The 12,778-nt window shown below is 35.7% G+C and overlaps 1 protein-coding gene across 5 annotated transcripts in view; it reads right to left on the bottom strand.

Annotated features, from left to right (window-relative positions):
- Positions 1–12,778, bottom strand: part of msn (serine/threonine-protein kinase msn) — a 566,215-nt gene that overhangs the window by 533,179 nt on the left and 20,258 nt on the right. For all 5 annotated transcript variants that reach the window (XM_090413541.1, XM_090413543.1, XM_090413544.1 and 2 more), the window contains exon 2: positions 3,808–3,873. In XM_090413541.1, coding sequence (XP_090269667.1) covers positions 3,808–3,873 — 66 coding nt within the window. The remainder of the gene's footprint in view (positions 1–3,807; positions 3,874–12,778) is intronic.

Genomic DNA, 12,778 nt, shown 5'->3' with positions numbered 1-12,778 from the left:
TGTTAGAATCCATGAATATAAATCAATAAGTGTATCCTCAGTAAACCAACCTTCAATTATTCCAATATCAAATTGATTTTCCACTGTGGTTGGATAACTGAGGAATCAGGTAAATCAAATTTGCATAAAACACGAATTTTGTCATAAAATTTAATTGAAATATCCAGGTTGGGAGGAGCACATTCCTGTATTAACCCAGTGACTATCAACAAAATTTTAAGGTGCAATATGAAATACAACACACTAAAAATATAAATAAATAAATAAATAATAAAACAATAGTTTCCAGTAGAAAAAAACTCAAATCTGGGGGAGAGAGAGAGAGAGATTATCTTTGTGAGGGCATTCTTTCGCAAAATAGCCCTATACACATCTGATGTGGAGTGCCTTCCTTAATCATCTCCATAAGCATCATTTGGGAAACTGTTTAGTACTATAAAAATCAGCAGAAGCAGTATTTTCAGTTATGTCAAGCAAACTATTCCAAACTTATTGGGAATTTCATTTCTTGCCAAGGTTCCTAAGATATGAAATCTTTATGTTACATACTTCTGGCTGCTAATGTAAGCACAAGCTAACAGGTATATTTTGTGGTTATAAAATTTGTTCAAGGGTGGTTCTATGTTTTTAGGAAGAAAAGTGGAACATATTGATGAAATGATCCTAGCCACTATTCAATACTATTTCAATACATACTAGGAGGACAGCAGTTAAGCTGACAGGCATTCATTTCATCCTTTCCATAAATGGCACTTTGGGTGCAAGTTGTATGCAAAGCTTATAGATGCACACTCTTCAGCATCCTTTACCATAGCGACTGAAGAATAGTGAAAGCTTGGATACATTCACTTCAAAACAACTGACATAATTTTTTCATATCTTCCTAATGCATCTATTTTTGAAAAGGATGAAATGAATGCATGTCAGCTTAACTGCTGACAGTCATTTCTTAGCCATAGCACTCCTGAGGAAGTAGAATATTTGCCTGACATAATGAAAAAGAGCAAAACACTTCACAAACGCACAACATAGAATGCCCATTTGCTGTATTACATTAAAATATGAGCAATTTTGTTTGTCTAACCAATATCATTCCTGAAGTTAAATTTTTTAATGACTTAAATACAGTCAACTCTCACCACAGAAACCAAGGAAAATCTCAGGAAAAGTGACTTATAGAACAAGATGTCTGTCACACAGTATGCAAAAGCTAGCAATGAGCTATGAATTGCTATTTTTTTCTATTAAGTAGGAGATTTTTATCAATGGAAACCTCACTAGAACAAATATTTTCTAGATTTCCTGCATCATGACCTAGGAATTCATTTCAAACCAAATAAATTTTTGGACACTTCAAAAACCTAGGAATTCATTTCAAACCAAATAAATTTTTGGACACTTCAAAAACCAAGAATATGCCAAAATTAATAAATATACTAACAAAAATGCATGTACAAGAAAACCACACAGAACAAGTCTTGAAGTTACTTAAATTCACTCCTAAATAAAATAAAAGTTGTGCACCAAACTATAAACGTCAGTTAAATTTCCTTAATAAATCTTGTAACTTAATCAGCAGATTACAATTGACCAATTTTCGTAACTAGCGCAATACAACTCATAATTCTATTGATATCCATTAAAAATCTGGATGAGTAAAGCAGTGAACTATAATCCAATAACAGCCTTACCCAATTTATGAACAGTATCAATTCTTTTCTCCTATGAATGCAACTTTTTAAATTACAATTTTCTGAATTCTGTTTGTCTAACTAATAGAATTCATGAACTTAAGTTTTCTAATGACTAAATTACAGTCAACTCTCACTACAGTGAATATCATTATAACAAATTCCATTAAAAAAAAATTGAAGTTCCAACTAAAGCTCCTCCTGGCTATAATTCTATTCTGAAGGAAATTTGTTGCAGTGGCCAGTTTGCTATAGCAAACTACTCATGCACTCCCAACAGGTTCTCTATAGTGAGAGTTGACTCGGCACACATTTCCTTATGTTCAATAACTGTAAAGATTGTCCAACCAATTATATCCATTTAATATTATCTTTGTACTAAATCATGTATAACTACATTTGCTCACATTAAATTTTAAATCCCCTTTCATTATCCACTCTTAAGATGAGCTTGTAAATAACTGAGGTTATATGAGTAATTGGCCACTATCCAGATTTGCATTAACAAAAAATTTTAGTATATAAACCTAAATCATTTACAGATACAGACAAAACAATACAAGTTTTCTATAAATTAATGGGATGGGTTCTGATATTGTATATCTCTTCAAAAGCATTAAGTAGAACAATGAGGTTGGTAGCATTGAAATAACAGAATTCAAGTAGTTCAGGAATTTCAACCTAACTTAATTCTAACCTCTGTCTTTTGTAATCCTATTCAATTATTTCTGTATGAAAAGCATGTCAAAACACTACATGCAACTACAAATAAATAAAATATCCATAGCCTAAAAAGAAATGAAGAAAAGAATTATCAAATGGAGATAGCAAAAAACATCAAGAATGTGACAAACCACCCAAGCATTAATTTATAAAACAACATTTAATTCTCTCTCTCTCACACACACACACACACACACAGCTTTCTACACGCAGCTTTCAACAAAGTGTATCACAAAAACTGCACAAGAATAAACATTAAGAATTTCTATATAAAAATGATGCAGGCCCTGACATTGTCTAGAACATAGAAAGTAGAAAATTTAAAATACAGAGCAATTTAAAATGTACAATACAGAAAAAATAGATTAAACATAAAAAAAAAAAAAAGATCAATGTGAGGTGTCTTCCCCCTCCCTCCCCTCAAAAAAAAAAAAATACTGCAAACTGCACAGCTGGAGGTCATAGTCAAGGAAAACCAAGGAAAAGATAGAATGAGCTAGAACAGGCCACCGGGTCTAAAATCCCTGGAAGAATGATTTTTGATCAAACTTTCAGAGATGTGTTTGGCATGCTATCCCAAATGTGAAAACAGTATTCTAAGCCTAGAGAGATTTAGATTTTTACAGAGCTAGTTCTTAAACAGGTAAAAAAAAACTGTCTTGGGTAGAAAGAGGGGACAAATTTTGAAGACTCAGGAAACAGATGTTTTTGTGTCAGGAACAGCTGAAGGTTTATGTCATTCCAAGAAGTGAAATAATTTTCTGGGAAGATCTAGGTAACAACAAAGATTAAGAGGTGAAGTGAGATCTCTCCTAAATGATGAATACAGGGGTTAGTAGCATGAAGTTAACAATGTTGCCTCATTCGACTGAAGAATAGCAAGGAGATCAATTTTAAATGTATTAGTCATGAAAAATTTCGAATCTTGGATAGTTTGAGCAAGTAGCTGAAATAAAATTATAGATAGAACAAAATCAGTAAGAGAAGGATATTAAAGAAAAATAGCTTCTACCAAATAGTTTTTTTAAAGAAACAAACTACTTTAGGTAACTTCAAAGCTATTTTCAGAGTATGTATAAAGACAGAATATTTACATACAACTTAATATAATGTTGTTGTTAACCTGTCTTCAATAACGTAATTGGACCACACCTACTGAATTCCCATTCAGTGTGTCACAAAATATTTTTCAAGCGAAAAAAAAAAATAATAATAAAGAAAGAAAAAATAAAGAAAATAAAAAAATTTTAAAAAATACGTGAAAGATCAACCTCATCTGCAGAGCAGGAACAGGAATAAAAAGCCTATACCTAAATTTGTTCAGATGACAAACGAAAAAAAATAAAAAAAAAAATACGCCAGAAAAGCTAAATGCTTCATTAAATGCACTTACCTTATAAACTTGACCATAAGTACCATTTCCAACCACTTCAATCAGCTCAAATATTCCAGCTGGATCCTGAAGGGATAAAAATATATAACTGAGAAAACTATTTCTATGCATAATATCATCAAAATAGATTATATTTTTGTAGTGTAAATGTACATGCACTAATATTTTTAATAAACATATTGTAAAAGATTGACAGTGGTGGCTAATGAAACATTTTACCAATGAATGAATATAATGAAATAGCATAAAAATTAATGAAACAGCAAAATTATGTCACTATAAACAAAATACACAAATCACACTATATATGCTGGATGAAGTATCAATCATTGACTTTAAAATTTTTTGCTTGTTTGTTCAATATGTATAACCCGTGGATACCTGAAACCATGGATAGTACAGAACCCTATATATACTATGTTTTTTCCTATACATACATACGATAAAGTTTAATTTATAAATTAGGCACAGTAAGAGATTAACAACAATAGTTACAATAATACAATAGAATAATTACAACAATATACTGCAATAAGTTATATTAATCGAATCTTAATCATCAGCATACATTTTTTTTTTATTATTTTATGAAGTTGAGAACGTTCACCTTTTCACTTAAAAGGAAGCTCTTTATGCTTCTCTTCGGCATATTCAAATTACCAGCATCACTACTCTTGTGCTTTGGGGCCATTATTAAGTAAAATAAGGGTTGCTTGTACACAATAACTGCAATACCACGACAGTCAATCTGATAACCGAGAAATACTCAGAACAATGAGCAATTTAAAACTTATAAAATGTTGATTTCTGGAATTTTCCATTTAATATTTTTGGAATGGGTTGACCACGGATAACTGAAACCGTGGATGGGGGTGCTACTGTATACTACGAGCACATTCTGTAGATAGATTTAACCTAGGTGTAAATTCAAAAAAGTGGACCTAATCAAAACAGCCAAACCTCAATAACAATGATGAGATGAAGATCAAAATTGTGATCTACATTTCTCTTTTCACCTCAGGAAACTTAACAATGATTCCATTAATGTTACAAGGTAAAGATCTAACGAAATGCTCGACCAGGTAAGTTTTATTTGCTATAATACTGGTGAAAATTTAAAGCATACATTTTGGTAATTATTAGTGAGTGGAGGTTAGTAGATTTTGTCCCAATTGGTGCTATACAGCCAACAAAGGCAAAATAAGTACAAGAACAACTACACATACCAGACACTGAATTAGAAACCTTTATATGCAGATGTACATAAACATCACTTAAGCGTATATGCAAAATACTTAGTCAGGTGCATCACCATGTATTCTAGCCAACTAGTTAAGAATGTTGCTAGTCAATAATCATCAATAGTGTTGATCACAATGGGAAAAACAGAGGATCTTTCAGAGTTTGATAAAGTGCTTATTGTGGGTGCCTGTCTGGCTGGAGACACGATTCTGAAAACTGCAGAGCCGGCTGGTTTTTCAAAAGGTCATATATCCCCAGTGTTTAATAAGCAAAAAAATAACCTGCATTGTTTGTCTGATGAGGTAACAGTGGTCCAAAGAGAGAGTCTGTCAGGGATGAGATCACCATCAGAGAAGGCTTGTACAGATAAACAGAACTTCCTGTGTGCAGCAATTGACCAAAAGCATTTAATGAAGGCTGTTCCCAACCCATATCTCACTGAACTATGCACAGGGAATTGAAGAGGATTGGTATTGGCAGTGATTTGCAGAAATCATTGGAAACCAATGATTTCTGCAAAGAACCAAAGAGCCCCATGATGCAACAAATTCAGCTTGCCTTGTAAACACAACTCAAGGTTCTGGAGGTGGAGGTCATGGTGTGGGACATATTGTGTTGGTAGGAACAGGTTCCCTGATATTGCTGGAAGATCTGGTGTCCTCCAAGGAATATTTGAGCATTGTTGCTGATTAAGTCTATCCTGCAATGTTCGCTTTTTATCCAGCAGGTGATGGTTGTTTCATGAACAGTGATGCTATAGGTCCATTGTGCAAGAATTGTTCAGCAAGCATGACAGCGACTTCCACCATCCTCCCTGGACACCACAGAGCCAGGATCTGAATCCCGTTGAGAATGTATTAGGCATGTTAGAAAAACAAATCCAGGAGTCCTCTTCTGTCAAATTTGAACCAGTTAAAGGACTGTTCTGGTGAATGCCTAGTATGCTGCAGACAGAGATGTAATCCAACACTTTGTGGAATCTGTGCCAAACCCCATATGTGCGTTAATTCCTGTAGGTCCCAACATGGTATTAAATAAGTTTCTAATTTAGTGGCTGATATGTGTAGATGCAAGACATAAAAATCCAACATGCTGAGTAGTTTAAACTTTTGAAGATGGTTCATTCTTAAAAGTGTAGCATACATGTGGAAGACGTGTTTGTCAGGAGATTGAACAATAGAAGTTGAGAAGATATTAATCTGCAGAGGATGTGATATTTGGAGTGAGAGAATGAGAGTAGAGAATATAAATTGTGAACAGAGAAGAGACTGAAATAGCAAACGCAAGCATGGTGGAACAGAAGAGCATGATCGAATAAGCAAAAGTGGGCATAATTACTGGAAGGAAAGAGGCCATGACTGGCTGGGCAAAAGTGTGTATAACTTTTGCCAATACAAAACAGTGCAACTGACTGCTGGAAGGCAAGAGTTGAAGAATGAGATGATTAAGTGAGAAACGATGAAGTATATGCATAATGAGATTAGGCACTTGGTGAATATAAAAGTATTAAGTGAAGTGGAAGTTGACAGGATTAGATATTTCATTTGATGTTGATAAAGGCCAGGGAATTGGAAACAAAGAAATGTATAAGTCAATGTATAGTCAAATTAGTTTAGTGAGCAAAGAGGAGAAGGCTGATGATTATGGGTTATTTTAATTATGGTAATATTATTATTATTATTATGTGATACCTCCAAGGAGTCCAGGGAGTCATCAAGGGAGGGCGCTCTACCCTACTTTGCTAAATACATCTCATCCTCTCCAATACTACTTAATTCTCCAACTATGACAGTACTACCATCAACGCCATCTATCGCCCATCATCACCAACAACAGTATTTTTTCTCTGTAAATTGCATGTGTTCGGCCGATTTGTCTGTGCGCAGGATGAAAAACCCAAGTTTCTGGGAGACAAAACTTTGCTACCACCGTATGAGATTGGCTAACTCACCTTCAACTGAAAAAGCACATATAAGGATTCCCCTCGTCACTTTGAGAATCGAACCCAGGTCTTTTCCAATCGAAGGGCGCAATGTTCCGCTATTCTTCCAATTGTGCAACGGCAATATTGAGGGAAATGAAAAGATAACATCACTAGAATTAAATCAGAGGAGGTGCTAATTCTCTTGCACATTCTCATAACACATGGACATATATGCATCTAACCTTATTTGTTTGCATTAAGGTTCTGCAGTATACTAAGCACCTCTATTTCTCATCCTAAGCATCTCTATTCTCCCATCAGTCAGTGACACATCTCGAGGGATAACTATCTTAGGCAACATGTAGCAAAAGATACACAAGGATCAAAAGCCTTAGATCTGATCACATCAGAGGATATGATTTAGCTCTATCTTCATCTAGGTGGTGAAATGACCATAAGGTGGTAGCACCTGGGTCATATGAAAACTTCTGTGAGGAAAGGATACATGCAGAACTACAAGGACAGACTATGAAAAAAAAATAGTAGTTATAAAAATGAGAGAGAATTATTCTGAAAGACAGATTGTGTTTGTGCACTGATCAAGAGCTATTTAACAGCATTTGGAGAAAAGAGATAGTAGTGGGTAAGCAGGAGGTATATGAGGAATTAAGTACACTATGTTAATAATGCAGTAAGACTTCATATTATTATTATTATTATTAAACAAGACCTCATGGAGTCAAAGACTCATCTAGGAGGTCCTTTTATCTCACACACATCTCATCATACCGGGTCTTAAACACATTCAAACTCCTTGCAGACACCACACTCTCAGGCAAGGCATTCCAATCATTCACAACTCTGTACGAAAAAAACCTGCCTCTCACTCCCCTACTTGCACCCTCTTTATACAGTTTCCAGGGATGACCTCTGGTTCTCCCCTGATCTCCCACTATTCTCTGTAGAACTTCTCCACCATTGATCCTATAACAACCCCTTACCAACTTGTAGGTCTCTATCATATCTCCCCTCTTCCTTCTCTCCACTAGACTCTGCAAATTACATCTTTTCAATCTTTCCTCATACTCGACATTCCAGAGGTCAGAAACTACCTTAGTCGCCTTTGGACCCTTTCCAACATCTCCTCATCGTTCTGAAAACCAGGTGACCAAATATGGGCACAATAGTCCACGTGTGGCCTAATCAAAGCCTTATACAATGGAACAAGAATCTCCCTACTTCTACATGTCAGTGTCCTCCTCATCATTCCCAGAAGTCTTTGTGTCGTCTTCACAATTTTGGCGATGTGCCCCCTAAATTTCAGATCCTTATCCACTATCACTCCCAGACCTCTTATTTCCTCTACTTCCAACGATATATTCTCACCAAGCATAAATCCTGCATCCCATCTTTGTTTTCCAAATTTTAAAACCTTACATTTTGCAACATTGAACTCACATCCCCATTTGCTTGCCCAATCACTCAATTTATTCAAGTCTTCTTCCAAGGCCACAACATCTTCACTACTCTTTATGGTTCGTCCCAACTTTGCATCATTTGCAAACAACTGAATATCTCCATCCAAATCTTCGCCAATATCATTAATATACAAGTTAAATAGTAATGGCCCTAAAACAGATCCCTGAGGCACTCCACTAGTGACTTTCCTTTTCCTGGATACTGCACCCCCATACACAACTTGTTGATACCTATCAGATAGCCAGTCTCCAATCCAATGCACTAATCTAATATCCAACCCCATCTGCTCTAGTTTGACTGTCAACTTATCATGAGGTACTCTATCAAAAGCTTTTGCGAAATCCAAATATATTACTGTGTATCCTTCTCCTCTGTCCAAGGAAGCAGTCACTTTATTGTAATAAGTAAGTAGATTACTAAAACACGATCTCCCTTTAGCAAATCCATGCTGTCCATCAAAGATTATACCATTGTTGTCAACCCAACTCTGGATCCTAGTTCTCACAAGCTTCTCCAACAACTTAACCACAACACCTGACACACAGATAGGCCTATAGTTTGATGCTTGAGTTCGATCACCTCCTTTATGAAGTGGCACAATCTTGCCCTCCTTCCACTCTTTAGGGACTTGACCAAGTGCAAGACTCGTATTAAAAAAATATGTCAAGGTAGGTGTCAACTCTCTGGCACATTCCTTCAGAATACGCGGTGATATATTATCAAGTCCCACAGCCTTATTTACATCTAGTTTACTCAACTCCCACTATGACATGACTTGAGAGAATGCTCCAGAACAAGCTGGTAACTAAATTGGAACAGATGAAACTGGATAAGAGGATAGTGAGATGGTTGGTTGGGTCATTGGGCTGTCAGATATATATAAACAGGTTATGTATAAGGGAGCAGTGTCCCAAAAGAGGAAAGTCTATAGTAGTGTGCCACAAAGGTCTGTTTTGGAACAATTATGCAATACAGTGGAGGAGACAAGAGGGTCGTGAATGCTGGATCAAATCATCGCATTGGTCATCACACTTGGAGATGGTGTGGCTAAATTTTCTGTTAAGAGGTATATGTGGAATTACAGCTGGCGATTATCACAAACTGGGAAGTCACCTTTCAGCAGTGCCATAGCATACAAATTTGGAAGGGAGATATGCTGATGATGCATGATTGTCAAGGGGTGTTTAAAGAAATCAGTATCAGAGAATAAATCAAGTAGGAGTAAGATGGATGAATACCATTATTAGGCAGGAATTACAGGTAAATAAAAAGGTTGTGGAGGAAGTAGAAAGAAAAAGGTGATCAGCATACCCATGAGCAGCACAAGGCACAGACAAGGAAGGCGACCTGTATGGTAAGGAAGGCTAAAGTTAATTCTGAGAGGAAGCTAGCTGATGAGTCCAAAAGAAATCCTAAGGAGTCTTTCACTATGTGGCAAGTAAAAGGAGGAATAACTATGGAAGGATTACTTTTAAAAGTGTTGATGGCAGGAAAGTAACATAAGCAAATCAAATAGCTGAGTTACAAGGTGATCATTTTGTAAAGGTGTACCATCTTGGTTGTGATATTGCAATGCTAGATGTGTCACTGACTGATGGGAGAATAGAGATGCTTAGGATAAGAAATAGAGGTGCTTAGTATACTGCAGAACCTTAATGCAAACAAATAAGGTTAGATGCATATATGTCCATGTGTTATGAGAATGTGCAAGAGAATTAGCACCTCCTCTAACCAAGCTGTTTAATTTAAGCCTCAGTTCTGGGGCTAAAATTAAAGGTTCCAATTTAACTTAAGGAAATAAGGGGGAAATATTTCTACTGCATAAAGAAGACTCCAAGAAGGAAGTAACAAATTATAGGCCAATGAGTATACAAGAAGTGGTGGTTAAGGTTTTGGAGAAGTTGGTAAAAATTAAATTCAGGAATGGGTAGACAGAAATATGACACTTTATAAAGGGCAACATTGTTTTGTGAGGGGTAGGCCTTAGTAATTTACTTACTTTCTAAGAAAGTAACAGTGTAGTTGGATAAAGGAAATTTCAGTGATACTGATGGATTTTGCAAAGGTATTTGACAGGATTCCACATGGAACTCTGTTGCATAAATTGGAGAATATGAATGGATTTGAAGCTGGTGATTTGATTAGAGGATAGCTGATGGGCAGATATCAAAGAGTGGTTTATGGAGGAGTTGAGTCCAGGAGAAAGCAGGTGACCATTGGTGTACCTCAGGGATCAGCACTTGGTCCTCTGTTTAATTTGTATGTTAATGATACTAGAAATAATTTGAGGAAATATTCACTTGTTTGCTATAATGCAAAACTGGGAAGAGCGATGATATGGCTGCCAGTTTAATGTGGCTAAGTGTAAGGTGATGCACTTTGGGAGGATGAGATCACATGTTGTGTATTATATTGATGAAATTGAACTGCAAGAAGTTGAGGAGGCAAGGGATTTGGGGATTGTGGACAGAAAATGGGAGTTTAGAGGGTATACTGTAAAGGAGGCCAACACAGCACATCAAACTATATGGTTGTTGAAGTACAAACATACAGACAACAGGGATAGGGAAGTTACTGTCCCATTTTATAAGGCATAATAAAGCCATCTAGACTACTGTGCACAGATGTGGTCAACTGGTTTCCTTAGTGACGAAGTAATGGAGAAGATATGCAAGTAACAGATTGTGGCAGGTTTGTGGAATGTTTCCTAAGAGAATATTTTATAGGTCTGTGTGTGCTCCAAAAACTAGCCAATAGGTGTAAGAGAGGAGATACGAAAGGGATTTATTATTAAATGGATTTTATAGGACTGACACTGATGACTTTTTCAGTACGGTGCAGGAGAGGAACGAGGGATCACTCTGGAAATTGTGTAAGAGTGTGATTAAGAAGGGTGTTAGGAACAGATTTTTTGCTTGGAGGGTGGTGAATGGGTGGAATGCATTTACAGAAGTGGTTGTGAATGCTTCATCTGTGAATGAGTTTTATGAGAAGTATGATATGTATTGTGTGTCAATATAGGGTCTCTGCAGATGTTTTCAGAAAATGTACAAAGTTGGGAACAATTATGAGGAGTGCGAAGGGAACCTGGAGAGTTCTGATGAACAAGTGTGGTGCATTGTATCCCAAGGTGCATATAATTTTTTTTTTGGGGGGGGGGGGATATGAGGCACTTTAAGTTCCAATTACTTTTTCTTTTTACTCGTATATTTTTACTGCCCTATTATCGCAAATAAGTACAGTCTATTCTATAATTAACATTTCGATAACAAAAAATCTATATGGAGTTTTAACAAAATGTCTCTTGAAATGTATAGAATGAGTTCTGTTATGGCCATGTCTGGTTGATGGCATGACCACATGGTCTACACTTGACAGCTAAAAATAAACATAGAATCGAATTTCACCAAACTAACTTCTTCCAAAACAATTTCATTTTTTTTATTACTGAAAATTTAAATTTCATAATTTTGGTTTTGACTGTATGTATATTGAAGTCATAACTAAAAATGTACTTAATAATTAAAAATGTTTCACATGTTTGCAATTTATTATAATGCAAATGTTAAAAAATAAATACTTTATAATTATTCATGTTTGAATGAAATATTGTATCTCCTCCCAAATTGCCTTTTCCTGAAAGAGATATGATATGCCAGTGTTTACTAAAATATTAAGAGTACATAAGTACTGAAAGTTTGGGAAAAACCAACCTATAAGGATGTCCACAGCAACTGAAAAGAACTAGTGCTTGTTCAAATCAGAGACGTTAGCAAAATTGCTGCCAGATTAGTACTGACAAGGAGAGATAATTTCACCACCTGGGAAAATTAAGGTAGTGCTGGAAGCATAATTTTTTATGACTTTGTTGCAGATAAGAGCCTCTCCATTTCCCTAACTGAAGACTATGGATGTGAGAATTTTATTGTGGTACAGATTTTTTGGGTAGATTATTTTCATTATCCAGTGTGAAATCACCATCTTGGTAAAGACTACCAATCCAGCTTGAAAAGTGCATTTAATTTCTAGCCAGATTTGTCAACCTAGTACTACCAACATTAAACTGGTTACTTAATCACTTGCCCACTCAGTATATTTGGACTGTATGGGCAAGTGAGTAAAGAATATATTACCTGGTATATTTTTGCCTTCAGCACTTGTTGGCCTAATCACTAGTTTAGTCTTACTGACTTAGCTTAAAAAATTTACTACTTGTAAGCTTTTGTGAAAAACATATATGATGTGTTTGCTGAAGCTAAATTTATTGTCTATCACTAGCTACCTCTAGAATTTCCCTGCTTAGGAATACCATTATAGATTGTTTTA

This window comes from Typopeltis vanoorti, chromosome 24 (genome assembly GCF_054136105.1).
Source record: "Typopeltis vanoorti isolate ZY-2024b chromosome 24, IOZ_Tvanoo_1.0, whole genome shotgun sequence".
NCBI classification, from domain to species: Eukaryota; Metazoa; Arthropoda; class Arachnida; order Uropygi; family Thelyphonidae; genus Typopeltis; species Typopeltis vanoorti.
This window is presented reverse-complemented; position numbering and strand designations above follow the sequence as displayed.